General features: G+C 37.1%; 1 protein-coding gene across 2 annotated transcripts in view; it reads right to left on the bottom strand.

Moving 5' to 3' along the window:
* LOC141328647 (uncharacterized) overlaps positions 1-15,251 on the bottom strand; it is a 121,846-nt gene that overhangs the window by 35,421 nt on the left and 71,174 nt on the right. The window contains exons 1-3 of one of the 2 annotated variants that reach the window (XM_073835404.1): positions 7,628-7,644; positions 3,998-5,045; positions 3,308-3,748 (exon numbers count right to left, since the gene is read on the bottom strand). In XM_073835404.1, the coding sequence (XP_073691505.1) occupies positions 3,560-3,748; positions 3,998-5,045; positions 7,628-7,644 (1,254 nt within the window). In that variant the 3' untranslated portion in view covers positions 3,308-3,559. Of the gene's footprint in view, positions 1-3,307; positions 5,046-7,627; positions 7,645-15,251 lie in introns of those variants that run through there. The other variant, XM_073835409.1, reaches the window with a different exon arrangement.

Genomic DNA, 15,251 nt, shown 5'->3' with positions numbered 1-15,251 from the left:
CCAGCAGCATAGGTTAAGCTTATGGGGTTGTCACGTGATGAACGAACGACTCGGACCCGAAGACTCGATAGATGAACTAATCAATTCTGTTTCCGGCTCCAGCAGCATAGGTTAAGCGTATGGGGTTGTCACGTGATGAACGAACGACTCGGACCCGAAAGACTCGAGAGATGAACTAATCAATTCTGTTTCCGGCTCCAGCAGCATAGGTTAAGCGTATGGGGTTGTCACGTGATGAACGAACGACTCGGACCCGAAAGACTCGAGAGATGAACTAATCAATTCTCTTTCCGGCTCCAGCAGCATAGGTTAAGCGTATGGGGTTGTCACGTGATGAACGAACGACTCGGACCCGAAGACTCGAGAAATGAACTAATCAATTCTCTTTCCGGCTCCAGCAGCATAGGTTAAGCTTATGGGGTTGTCACGTGATGAACGAACGACTCGGACCCGAAGACTCGATAGATGAACTAATCAATTCTGTTTCCGGCTCCAGCAGCATAGGTTAAGCGTATGGGGTTGTCACGTGATGAACGAACGACTCGGACCCGAAAGACTCGAGAGATGAACTAATCAATTCTGTTTCCGGCTCCAGCAGCATAGGTTAAGCGTATGGGGTTGTCACGTGATGAACGAACGACTCGGACCCGAAGACTCGAGAGATGAACTAATCAATTCTCTTTCCGGCTCCAGCAGCATAGGTTAAGCGTATGGGGTTGTCACGTGATGAACGAACGACTCGGACCCGAAGACTCGAGAGATGAACTAATCAATTCTCTTTCCGGCTCCAGCAGCATAGGTTAAGCGTATGGGGTTGTCACGTGATGAACGAACGACTCGGACCCGAAGACTCGAGAAATGAACTAATCAATTCTGTTTCCGGCTCCAGCAGCATAGGTTAAGCGTATGGGGCTGTCACGTGATGAACGAACGACTCGGACCCGAAGACTCGAGAGATGAACTAATCAATTCTGTTTCCGGCTCCAGCAGCATAGGTTAAGCGTATGGGGTTGTCACATGATGAACGAACGACTCGGACCCGAAGACTCGAGATATGAACTAATCAATTCTGTTTCCGGCTCCAGCAGCATAGGTTAAGCGTATGGGGTTGTCACGTGATGAACGAACGACTCGGACCCGAAGACTCGAGAAATGAACTAATCAATTCTGTTTCTGGCTCCAGCAGCATAGGTTAAGCGTATGGGGTTGTCACATGATGAACGAACGACTCGGACCCGAAGACTCGAGATATGAACTAATCAATTCTGTTTCCGGCTCCAGCAGCATAGGTTAAGCGTATGGGGTTGTCACGTGATGAACGAACGACTCGGACCCGAAGACTCGATAGATGAACTAATCAATTCTGTTTCCGGCTCCAGCAGCATAGGTTAAGCGTATGGGGTTGTCACGTGATGAACGAACGACTCGGACCCGAAGACTCGAGAGATGAACTAATCAATTCTCTTTCCGGCTCCAGTAGCATAGGTTAAGCGTATGGGGTTGTCACGTGATGAACGAACGACTCGGACCCGAAGACTCGAGAGATGAACTAATCAATTCTGTTTCCGGCTCCAGCAGCATAGGATAAGCTTATGGGGTTGTCACGTGATGAACGAACGACTCGGACCCGAAGACTCGAGAGATGAACTAATCAATTCTGTTTCCGGCTCCAGCAGCATAGGTTAAGCGTATGGGGTTGTCACGTGATGAACGAACGACTCGGACCCGAAGACTCGATAGATGAACTAATCAATTCTGTTTCCGGCTCCAGCAGCATAGGTTAAGCGTATGGGGTTGTCACGTGATAGGTTCGTTCATTTTGCTGAACGAGACTCAAAGATCCGAGTCGGTAAAATGATCCGAACTTCCCATCACTACCATGTATATGTGCCAATTCCCCTTCGACCGTCTACAAACTACCACAAAAGGCATTTTAAAAACGTATAATGGCAAACACAAACATTTCTTACCTTCACACCTCGAAGTTATGTCCTGACGATGAAAACTTGAAGCAGTAGAATAACGGCTCGTGAAGTGAGGCAAGCAGCAATGTGATTGGCTGATATTTAACACATATTGTGTTGGACACACTGTGTTGGATATTTTCTTTTTTCTTTTTCGTTTTTAACACACATTTAACACAAAGTAACACAAAATGTGCTAAAATAGACATAACACAAACAATGTGTTAAAAATTAACATCCTTTTTGAGAGTGTACTTTTAGTTTACTCAAGTAAATTTAAAAAGTATCTGTCGTTTATCAAAGCATTTTTATTTGGAAATCTTTACTTCACTACATTCCGAAGCATAATGTTATACTTTTTACTGCACTATATTTCATAAATAAAAGTTGTTGTTACACTGTAAAAAGTTTTCACCAGTTTCAACAATAAAACATAAGTTTAGCAGCTGCCTTAAGATTTTAAGTCAACTCAACTTAAGTCATTTAATCTCACAAGTTATATCAACTCATTTTTATTGTAATGAGTTCAAATGACTTGTAGATTTAAGATGATTTAACTGAAAATCTTAAGGCAGCTGCTAAACTGAAGTTTTTAAGTTGAATCCTTTGAATCTGAAAGCTGTTTTACTGTGTAGTTACTAAAGAACATCAAAAATGTAGTACTTGTAGTTAAGTAAATATTTTAAAATGTAATATATTTCTAATGCAATTAAGTATCTGTTGATGAACTGCCTTTAACTGAAAATTGATTATTTACAATAATGCGTTACTTACACACTATGGTGCTGTTTAAATACTGTGCAGTTGCTTTGACACAATCTGTATTGTTAAAAGCGCTATATAAATAAAGGTGACTTGACTTGACTATTAAATGATATTTAATATGCAGTAAATAGTACAATATTATGCTTTGGAATATTATTTTTTCTAAAGGAAAACTCTCTGATAAAGTATGAAACTTGAAACGTGGAGTACTTTTACTTGTCTACTCCGCCTCTGAGGATTCAACAATATTTGCTTAAAGTGTCTTTGCAAATCTACATAATCATTATAAACTGACATGACAGACAGTGATTTAGCTCATCATCTTGTCTCTGTACATAGAGACATTTGCATAGATGGGCGAATACATACAGCATAAACCAAACATCTTCATCTTTAATTTTCACATCACAGAAATGATGAATGAACTTCCACTGCTTCATGAGTCCATCATCTATTATCATATTTAAGTGTCTGAATCTCTCAGTACAAGTGACACATATGTATTATAATACAAATGAACATTATATGAAACTCACAAGAAAACACTATGTATCATAAAAAATGGCATACAAGAATAAACCTGTTTGACATTGTTCTTTGGGAAGAAACTTAATCTTTAAGTTGATCTGAATCTGAATCTCACAGTTGAATCTGCTGGTTTTGAAGATGAGCTTCTTACTGTGAAAACTTTACAATTCTTCTTTGTCTTGTCACTTGTAATATTTGTTATATTTTATTGTTTGATGCATTATTGTGCATTTGATGCATTATTGTGTCACATTTGTTGATGATCCATCATCAGACCTGAAAGTACTGGATCTGAAGATGATCTACTTGCTGTGAATTTGTTTTGTATGACTGTTTAGAGCAGAAAGTTGAATGAAACACTTCCCACATTCAGTGCAGTGATACGGTTTCTCTCCAGTGTGGATCCTCTCATGTCTTTTCAGAGCTGATGAGTTACTGAATCTCTTGTCACAGTGTGAACACTTATGAGGTTTCTCTCCAGTGTGGATCCTCTCATGTGTTTTCAGGTCTCCTGGCCGATTGAATCTCTTGTCACAGTGTGAACACTTATAGGGTTTTTCTCCAGTGTGGATCATCTGGTGCTGTTTTAAATGGTTTGCTCTAGTAAAAGTCTTTTCACACTCAAAGCACATGTACTCCCTCGCAGCAGTATGTGTTTTCTGATGTTCTTTCAAAATTGTTAGATGTGAAAAACTCTTTCCACACAAATCACATGAATGTGGCTTCTCCTTTATATGAACTCTCAGGTGCTTCTTTAGGTATGAAGCTCTCAGAAATGATTTGCCGCATTGATCACATGAGAACAGCTTCTCTCCGTTGTGGATGCTCATGTGATCCTTAAGATGTGATGAATCAGTGAAACTCTTCCCACACTGATCACATGTAAATGGTTTCTCTCCGGTGTGGATGCTCATGTGATACTTAAGGCCTGATGAAGCAGTGAAACTCTTCCCACACTGATCACATGTAAACGGTTTCTCTCCGGTGTGGATGCTCATGTGATACTTAAGGCCTGAAGATTGAGTGAAACTCTTCCCACACTGATCACATGTAAAGGGTTTCTCTCCGGTGTGGATGCTCATGTGATACTTAAGGCCTGAAGATTGAGTGAAACTCTTCCCACACTGATCACATGTAAACGGTTTCTCTCCGTTGTGGATGCTCATGTGATACTTAAGGCCTGAAGATTGAGTGAAACTCTTCCCACACTGATCACATGTAAAGGGTTTCTCTCCGGTGTGGATGCTCATGTGATACTTAAGGCCTGAAGATTGAGTGAAACTCTTCCCACACTGATCACATGTAAACGGTTTCTCTCCGTTGTGGATGCTCATGTGATACTTAAGGCCTGAAGATTGAGTGAAACTCTTCCCACACTGATCACATGTAAAGGGTTTCTCTCCGGTGTGGATGCTCATGTGATACTTAAGGCCTGAAGATTGAGTGAAACTCTTCCCACACTGATCACATGTGTATGGTTTCTCTCCAGTGTGGATGCTCATGTGATACTTAAGGCCTGATGAAGCAGTGAAACTCTTCCCACATTGATCACATGTAAACGGTTTCTCTCCAGTGTGAATTCTCATGTGACTCTCAAGGCAATGTTTGTATGAGAAACCCTTTCCACACTGAGTGCAGGTGAAAGATTTCTCAACTCCTATTTTCTTTAAATCTTTTTGTCTTTGAGAGTAACTCAAATGTTTTTCTTCCGTTTTGACATGATTTTCCTGCTCAACTTCGCTCAATTCTTCATTTTCCTTATTTTCTTCAAACAGCTCTGAAATGAAAGTAGAAATGATTGATTTTCAGTAGCTTGTGGAAAGCAGACAAATGCTATACCCCATTTTTGTTGGTAATTTTGAAGCATTTTTGTACATTATATGTCCCTGAGACTCTCCACGAATGATGTACATTGATCTTCCAATTATTAATATTTTTAAAACATTTTTTAAAACACCTCCAATGTTTCTATAGGGAGAACTAAAAATTAATTGAAATTGAAATTGAACTTGAAAAAAAAGCCCTATTATTACAAATTTAAATCTACTTGAAGCTTTATAACCTTCAGCCTCATTAATGAAGAATAAAGGATAAATACCAACCTGTTTGCTCTTCAGTATCTTCAGTGTGTTTCATTCTGCAGGGTTTGTGGAAGGAGCTTCACTGAACATGAATTTCTGTGTGAAAAAAGCAGATTTGCCAAAAATATCTAAATTGGTTACTTTTTGTAACAAATATTGTTAACATTTCTTTCTATATTTTCTCATTCTTCCCCTCAGTATTAACACATTCAAATACATATTTAAAAATACAGAAACAAAATAATATAAATTCGTCCAAATAACAATAACAGTAAAAAATTAAAAACAAAAGCATAAAAACTGAAATGTGATGACACCCATCTTCATTAGATAAGTACCTACACACTAGAGCACATCATATAGAAATAAGCAATAAAATAAATAAATTATATTATGTTATAGTTTTATAAACCACAAAGCAATATTTTAATATTTCCAGTCTACAGTATAAATCTGTTCATATTTATGATTTGAAATGTCCCACGCGACACAATTTAAATTATAGCAGTATCTGTTTTTCAGTTTAAACATTTAAAAAGCCGAAATTAAAGTTAATTTGGGTTTGGTATTAATCGGATGTTATTTTATTTGGCCTTTGTTACATAGAGTCAACAGTCTAACAAAGATATCAATATCACAGTTAGTTTTGACAATTGAGTGTTTTATTTCTTGGCGTCGTGCATTTAAAATCTTTTAAGACACAGAAATAATTAGTGGTGCAAGGGATCACAAAACTCACGGTTCGGATCATATCACGGATTTGGAGTCACGGATCGGATCATTTTTCGGATCAGCAAAAAACATTTTTTTTTTAATAATTACTGAATGCTAACTTTAAGTACTTCTAATCCACAGCAAAAACTACTAGCTGAACTAATAAAGTCAATTACAAAAATGACAAGTGTAGATGAATACAACATAAAGGTACTAATAAAATCAATAACACTAATATTCAGGTGCAGAAATGTAATATTTAATTGTAAAATAACTAGTGCTTCTCACTGCAGGTATAAATAGGACGCTGTCTCTTTAAGGCCTAATGCACGTCTCTGTTACTGGCACGCATCTTTCTCAGCTGTTTCGGTTTACTAAAGACATAACCGACGATAGACTCCGGCAAGATGGCGGAGTGAATAGCCGCAACGTTACGAGCTCTCGGCATCAAACCTGATTTAAAGCACAAATTGGCCGCCAGCCTCTGCAAATGCAGTTAAAATAATTAACAAGAAAAAGATTAACACAAACTCTCAGTGAAAGACTAAACGAACACGTCTATAATGCCTAGAAAGTCCGGACAGAAACGTCCTAACGATTCCATGTCCAACGAGGAGGGGGCTAGCTGTTTAGCTAGCGACCACGATTATACCAACGACGGAATGGATTGCAACCAACAAACAAGCCTCGAAGAAGAATTTCCACCCTTGCCCATAACGCCAAGTAAGCCTCCGCTCCATAAGAAACCAACTTTTACTAGAGAAGCCGGGATCGGCTCAGACGATGCAGTGCGCTCCTTGGCTGATCTTATTAACAACAGGAGCGACACCCTCGAAAAAATGGTGGAATCTGTACGCGGCGACATTAAAGTTTTAAATGCAAAGGTGGTTTACATTGAGAAGAGGGTGCAAAGGAACGAGGATTCTGCTTTGAAAACCATGAATCGGGTTAGTGAGCTGGAACGATACAGCCGCCGGTGGAACCTGCGGCTCCAAGGGCTGACAGAGGACAGGGAGGAGGATGTGCGGGCTCGAGTGACCAGCGTTTGTCAGGCGATTCTACCGGAGGAAAAGGAAAGGCTCCCTGCTGCTATAGATGTCGCGCACCGGGCGGGAAAACTTCGACAAGACCAGACGAAACCTAGAGGCGTTATCATGAGATTTATCTCTCGAAGAGACAGGGATGCAGTTTGGAAAGCAGCAAAAAACAACTCTTATCTCCAAAACAACGGTCTTCGCTTTTCAGAGGACTTAACCCAAGAGGACAGAGAAAACAGACAAAAACTGTGGCCGCACATAAAGAAAGCTCGGGATGAAGGAAAAACGGCCTACTTCGTGGGAGGGAAAGGATTCGTGAACGGTTCGGAAATTCATCTGTGATCTGTCAAGCTATAAGATCAGAAGGTATGCCTAAGATGTGCCTCGTGTTCAGGTCATTCCAGGATAATTACTCTGAATTGTTTCTTCTCAGGGTAAAATTCTGTGTTACTTAGCAGGTGAAGTACCTGCTGGTTCAAAAAAAAAAAAAAAAAGGTATATTGTTTACAGGTTCCTTAATTCTACGGTTATGTGATATAGCACATTATTCTTCATTTACATGAGCAATGCCAATTGTTATATTATGGTGCTGAGGTATAATGCTAAATATGGTGCCGATCTCGACAACCCACTGTTACTTATACACACTAGTAGTATTTAACCAAGGCTTATCTAAGTTTGGGTTCTTTATTTTTCATAGTTCTTATTTTATTTTTTGTTTTTATTAATGTTGTCAATTGTCTCACTAAATGCCAGGGGTCTCCGTAATAGTGTTAAGAGAAAAGCATTATTTTTGTTCGCAAAACAATTCAAATCAGACTTTGTCTATTTTCAAGAATCTCACTCTAATGAGGACAATTCTAACTTTTGGAGATCTCAATGGGGAAATACTATATGGCTCTCCCACGGAACAGAGCGTTCAGCTGGGGTAGCCTCTTTAAATAACAGGTTTAATGGAAGTGTCTTGACCACACAATGTGACCCAGACGGTCACTTTATTTGCCAAGTTATTGAACACAATGACTCAACCTACTTAGTTTCTAATATTTATGGGTACAATACCAAGAAAGAAAATGTGAACCTTCTGTTGTCAATTGAAAACATTTTTACAGGTTGGCTGGTTAGATTCCCAAATGCGTTTATATTGTTAGGAGGTGATTTTAACATTATTCTAGATGGTTCTATAGATAAATGTCCACCTTCTCAGCATAACAGTTCAGACTTCAGAATCCTAATAGCAGACTGTATACCTGGAGCAATAAATCAGGCTCTAGGCAATCACGACTGGATTATTGGCTTATATCTGACAGTTTAAACAAGGATTATGTTGACGTTAGCATCTGCCCTACTCCCTTAACTGATCATAAAGCCATATGCATATCTTTTAATATATCAGCTGGTTCTACACTTGCCACACGCTCAAGCTATTGGAAGCTCAACTGTTCTGTACTGCAAAATAGGGTAGTCCAACATAAGATTAAGGATATGATTTCACTTTATTGGTCTAAAGCAAATAAAGAAAACTGTTTTGGGCTCAACTGGGAACTGCTTAAATATGAGATAGGAAAATATTTAAGAAAGTTTGGTGCTGAAACAGTCAAAGCCAGGAAAGCGGAGGAGTTAAAGATTGTCTCTAATATAACAAAATTATCCTGCAGAGATTTTGACTCTCTAACAAAGGAGGAAAAAGAAGAGCTATCTTACTCACAAATCAAACTTGATGAAATGTATCGGCAAAAAGCAAAGGGTGCCTTTATCAGGTCTCGCTCTAAGTGGTTAGAAGAAGGCGAACAAAACTCTCATTACTTCTTTAGTCTAGAGAAATATCGTTCCACCAACAACAGTATCAGTAAGTTGAATATTAATGGAGATATCACTGAAGATCATTGTAAAATATCAGAGTTTTGTTCAAAATTCTATAAAGAATTGTATAGCTCTCATTTTAGCCCAACTGCATCTGATAATTTTTTAAACTCCCTTTCAGTGAAGATGATAAGCGAAGTGGACAGAGAGCACTGTGACACGCCTATATCTCTTCAAGAAGTACAGCAAGCTATAAACCAACTAAAAAATAACAAATCGCCTGGGTGTGATGGGCTATCCTCCGAATTTTATACATCTTTTATCGCTGAACTGTCCCCTTTTTTATTAAAAGTCTTCATAGAATCCATTGAAAATGAATGCCTCCCCACCTCTATGACCCAAGGAATAACAGTCCTAATTCCTAAACCAAACAAGGACAAATTATTTTTAGATAATTGGCGCCCAATTTGTTTACTAAACAACGATTATAAAATCTTAGCTCTCTTATTGGCTAGAAGATTACGGTCTGTTCTGGACTTCATCATAGAAGAAACACAATCAGGCTTCATGAACAAAAGGCATATAGGAAATAACATTAGGCTTATTTTAGATATTTTAGATTACCCAGAAATGGTAGAGGAGGGTGGGCTCATGCTGTTTGTAGATTTCTACAAAGCATTTGACACCGTTGAACATCCATTCATTTTACAATCCCTAAAAAAAATCGGTTTTGGTGTTTTTTTTTTCCTCAGCTATTAAAAGTCTATATAACAATAGTAATAGCTCAATTAGACTAACAGGTGGTATGTCTCCCAGATTCAATGTCTCTAGAGGCATCCGACAAGGGTGCCCGGCATCGCCTTACCTCTTTCTATTGGTAGCCCAGCTTTTATCTGATTATATTAAATCAAGTGAAATAAACGGTATCAATATATTAGGTAGAGAGCTTATTATATCTCAACTGGCGGACGATACCACTCTCTTTCTTAGAGATGAAAATCAAGTCTCTGTTGCAATAAATGCTATAGAAAATTTTTCCAGGGCCTCTGGCTTAAGGCTGAATATCAATAAGTGTGAAATCATGTCCATTAAGGACTGCATGAAATCTTCTATTTGTAGTATTCCAGTCAAAAATGAACTTGTTCACTTAGGTATCACAATTACCAAGGACCAACAGAAAAGGACTTCATTGAACTTCAACCCTATTATTCAAAGAACCAAAAAAAAGCTGAACCAATGGCTGTTACGGGATCTCTCCCTCAGAGGCAGAACCCTACTGTCTAAGGCAGAAGGTTTATCACGGTTAACATATCCAGCTCTATCTCTGTATGTTGACAAAAAACATATTACTGAGATTGACAAGCTACTCTTTAATTTCTTATGGAAAAATAGAACTCATCATGTGAAGAAGTCTGTTCTAACAAATGACTATGAAAAGGGTGGATTAAACTTTATTGATTTCTGTACTCTTAATAATACTTTTAAAGTAAATTGGTTAAAACATTTCTTTAAAAACCCTAACTCTATTTGGAATGTCATACCCTGTCATATTCTGTCAAAACTGGGTGGCTTGAGCTTTTTCTTAACCTGTAATTACAATATTGATAAAGTCCCGATAAAAATGTCATCTTTTCACCGCCAGGCCTTCCTTTCATGGTCTCTTATTTTCAAGCATAACTTCTCGCCCAACAAATATTACATATGGAACAACAAAGACATACTGTTTAAACACAAATCTTTATTTATTGATTACTGGTTTAATAATAACATTATTTTTGTTGACCAATTATTTAACAGGGCTGGTTATCTTTACTCTTATACTGAGTTTCTAGAAGAATACAAAATTCCTGTGTCTCCTGGAGATTATACCAAAGTTTTTGGAGCAATTTCTTCTGGTGTCTGCATGTTATTTAGAGCTCAACCAAGATTGGACACACAACAACTAACCTTGTTATCATTGACTGACACTTCAGTTGGTAAGATTTGTTTTTCCTGTAACAATGGAAAGAACAATAAACTAATTAGATCCTTGTTCAAAACAGATATTATCACAGTCCCATATGTGGTTCCATACTGGAATAAATTTGTGCAAAACATTGACTGGAAGAAGGTCTGGCTCCTACCCAGCCGATACCTGCTGACTAATAAAATTAGAGAAATATCATTTAAAATAATTCATAAGTTTTACCCATCTAATGATCATATTGTTAAAAAATTTAAAAAAGACATTGATGTAATGTGCACTTTTTGTTCTGTGAGTATTGAAACAGTGACCCATCTGTTTTGGCACTGCCCCTTTGTCCAAAGTTTCTGGTCTGACATTTGTATTTTTATTGCTGAAAAAATTGAGAAAGATTTCAAGTTATTTTGGAAGGATGTTCTTTTTGGCCTTTATGACCTCAACAGAACTAAGACTATGCCTAATGAAACTTTCATTATTAATCTCATTATTCTTTTGGCAAAATATTACATTCATAAATGTAAGTTTGCGCATTCCAAAACATCTTTTATTGCTTTTAACAATGAGGTCAAGCAATATGTCAACTCGATTAAGCATTCTCTTAATCAAAAGGCAACAAAAACTGTGAATGTTTGTAAACACTTTGATATATTTTTGTAACCCCGTACTTCCCCTGGTAAAATGTGATGATATGTGTCTTGTCTATATTTTATTTTTGTTAAAACACCTGCAATGTTTGGAAAATGCACAATTTGTTATTTTTATAATGAAGACTGACATTCCTGTAAATTGTGCAATTGTTGAATTAAAAAAAAAAAAAATATATATATATATATATATATATATGCGTAAAAAAAAAAAAAAAAGACATAACCGACTGTGTTTACCAGAATACCAAAACGGGTATTAAACATAACTTGTATGTATGTTAACAGAAGTTTTAAAGAGGAATCAATCTGTGAATCACGCAGTTTGAATCGCGCGTCTCTCTCTGTCTCTCTCTCTCTGTGCGCGTGCGCGCTTCAGGTATGTGCGGCAACGAGGGGAAAAAAAAAGAAGAAGAAAGAAACAGCGCGCGTGCTCTCTTTTGCTGCAGCAGTTTAAATTTTTTTTTTTTTGAATGGTTAAATTGGCAAGACAAAACATATGCAAATTATACACTTTTACTCTATGAAGGTTCAATTTAACAGTTAATCCGCGAACCACATGCGTACCGAACCGTGGGGTCCGGTCCGTACGGATCACGGATCATCTGCGATCCGTTGCATCCCTAGAAATAATCACTTGATGATCTCTTACTAATGGTGTAGTTTTACATTCTGTAAGTCAGTCTGGCCATTAGCATTCATTTCCCACTAAACTCCAAATATCGAAACTGTTATTTACACGAACACAACACAGACAAAAAAAAATCAACTTGGCATATTTTTTACATGATTGTTCTTAGTTTTAATTTACCTCAGCAAACACACAAACAGCGCTGTACTCGATGAAAACAACACAGAAATGAATGTGTTTCATGTTTATGTTTATATGTGAATGAATTGCTCACCTTTTCTCAGAAACTCGACGACTATCCAAAAAACTTTGATGAGTCCCTTGATCCCTCTTAAGACAAAGACTTTACAGACAGGGTTTGTTCACGCTTCCTCCCCAAAGTGATTTCAGATTGACCTGAGTTTAATAATCCCACAACAAGAGAGCTTTGCGAATACTTGAATACCACAAAACAAACTCTTGCTCGAAATGACATTAAGAGTGTATAAAAAGTTGGTCAAAAATCCAAACACAAGCTGCCAAAAGTTTTGTTTCTTAGTTCAGCTCTCATGAAATCGAGGACTGCAGTCGCTGAGCTCAAATACAGTCCTCACGGAACATAAAGGGGGCGTTTCCCAATTGCTGGGCGGGATAGGCGTCTTTAACCATCCAATCAGAAAAGCCCTAAGAAGAGGCCATGTTATTACTTTCTTTTTTACTTTCTGGATTTCCCAGCTATTTTGTTATGTTTAGATCACTAAAAAAAGTATTTATGTTGGGATCAGGAGAAATCAGGAGGGAGGGGAAAATGCTGCATGCTTTTAGATCTTTAGCAAAAACAGAGAACCCATGCATTTTTTTTTTTACGTGCACAGACTTACATATCAAAAGTCGCCTTGAAGTCATGCATCTTCGAAAGTGGAGCTGATTAAAATTCAGTAATATTAGAATTCGTTTAGATATGATTTAACACCATCTGCTTTTTAGTTATTTTAGGGATTTTTCTGTGGTGTGCCTTCCGTCAGTATCTTTTCAAACCTACATGATCACTATAAACTGATAGACAGTGATTACCCTCGTTCTTTTGTTTCTATACATGAAGAGACATTAGTGTAGATGGGCAAAGATAATCGCTTCATTTTGTAAATGTGGCCAATTACATTTGCATTAAGCATCCAGTTTGCACTTGTCTGTAATTTGAATGAATAGCTTGCATTTACAAAATGAGTCCGCAATAGCAGAAATAAGCCTTTTAATTAAAGGCCCATGTTTAATTTATTTGTCAATAAAATGAACAAGTGAAAAAGAAACTGTTGTACAACTTAAATTTGTATATACACTATTACATCCATATATTTTATTCTTATGTCACAAATAATAATCATAAGGTTTACTGGGTTTTACATTCATTCATTCTTTTGTTTGTGTGGTTGGTGTAAAAACGTCTTGTAGGAATTCGGCTATGCAAAGCGCAAATACCGAACAAGTCATCACACTTCAAAGATCCCTTTGTCCTGGCCAGATGTCATTAGATTCTGCGAAGAGTGAAGCCTTCTTCAACTTTGTCTACCCCAAACTTCATTTGCCTTCAGGCTATCACTCCAGGAAACACAGCAGCACTAAAAGTTAATCCAGTCAGAAGGATAATGGGTGGTTTTTGGACTCATGATTCGATTTGAATTCATAAAGCTGGAATTCAGCCTCATTAATGAAGAATGAAGAATAAACTAGAGTTCGGGTAGCCTATTCGGACTTGTACTCGGACTCGAGCTTTTCGGACTCAGGAATTATTGCTGAGTCCAGGGACAGTTGATGGAAATCATACTGACTCGATGCCTTTTTACAAAAGTGACATTCAGTATTCACATGTGTTTAAAAGTCTTGCCAGTACTTTAAAGCCTGCTGGTTTCTTTGCATACACACACCCAAAGCGCCTCTCAGTCAGCACGTGAATACTGAATTAAGCATTATTTTGCATGTTATTGCTATACGCTTAGACCAAAAATAATGTCAAAATGCATCATATTGGAGAGTATTCATGCAAATGCAGTCGGTTTTATCTTGAGATAATTTAGACAGTTGGCATAAATACAGATGTGTCAAATATATGATCTGTGCATTTTAAAGCGACAGCATTTACCTATTTTATCTCACAATTCATATATATATATATATATATATATATATATATATATATATATATATATATATATATATATACTTTGATTTGCTTACTTTTTAAAGGGTGGCTGGATTTTGTAGACGGTGCCTTAAACGACATAAGCGATTATCCAGCAAATATTAAACATTTAAACTAATTTTAAAGCGCTATAAAAGCGAATACAACAAATTTAAAAATGCCGAAGATACATCTCAAAAGACAGAGAGAGAGAGACACACATGCTGTATTACTCAGTCACCTGCATTTTATTGTTGACGATTTGATATGATCCAGAATTGTTAGGCTCTTCGTAGCTCATCCTGGACTTAGCTATAGGTCCGTTAGCTCAAACCTGCTTGGGAGCAGTTTATTTCATGCAAAACATGATTAATTTGTATCGTTTTTTTTTTTTTTTTTTTAAGTGAAGATGATACTAAAACTGCCCCAATCACTGATTTATTTCCCCCTTCACAAGAGTACTTTGCTAAACCAGGAAAATATATAGAGAAATAATTTAAAACCGATGTTGAAATTAAGTATATATATATATAAACATTACAATTATCAATTTACACTGTTTGCTTAAAGTTGTTTTGTGTTTGATGAGAAATAAAAACAAGAGCTGAATATGTTTTTTTTTTTTTTTTTTTTTTTTTTTTTTGTGGTGTACTTTCATCAGTGCCCCTGCAAATCTACATGAACACTAAACATACAGCCATTAACCTTGTTCTTTTGTCTCTATACATGAAGAGACCTTTGCAAAGATGGGCAAAATTAATGACATTTGCATTAATCACCAAGTTTGCGATTGTATAATTTAAATGCTGTCAAATTGCTGCGCAATATTACCCCAACAAGCACTACTGATGTCATATTTTATTATTAGTGGCCTACAGAACCTCAAAACAACTTAAGAGGAAAGTTAAAGAGGGCTTTTAAAATAATAATACTAATAATAATAATAATAATAATAAAACTGGG

Source organism: Garra rufa, chromosome 1 (genome assembly GCF_049309525.1).
Source record: "Garra rufa chromosome 1, GarRuf1.0, whole genome shotgun sequence".
Taxonomy (NCBI): domain Eukaryota; kingdom Metazoa; phylum Chordata; class Actinopteri; order Cypriniformes; family Cyprinidae; genus Garra; species Garra rufa.
The sequence above is the reverse complement of the archived record's forward strand: the minus strand, read 5'-3'. Positions and strand labels throughout refer to the sequence as shown.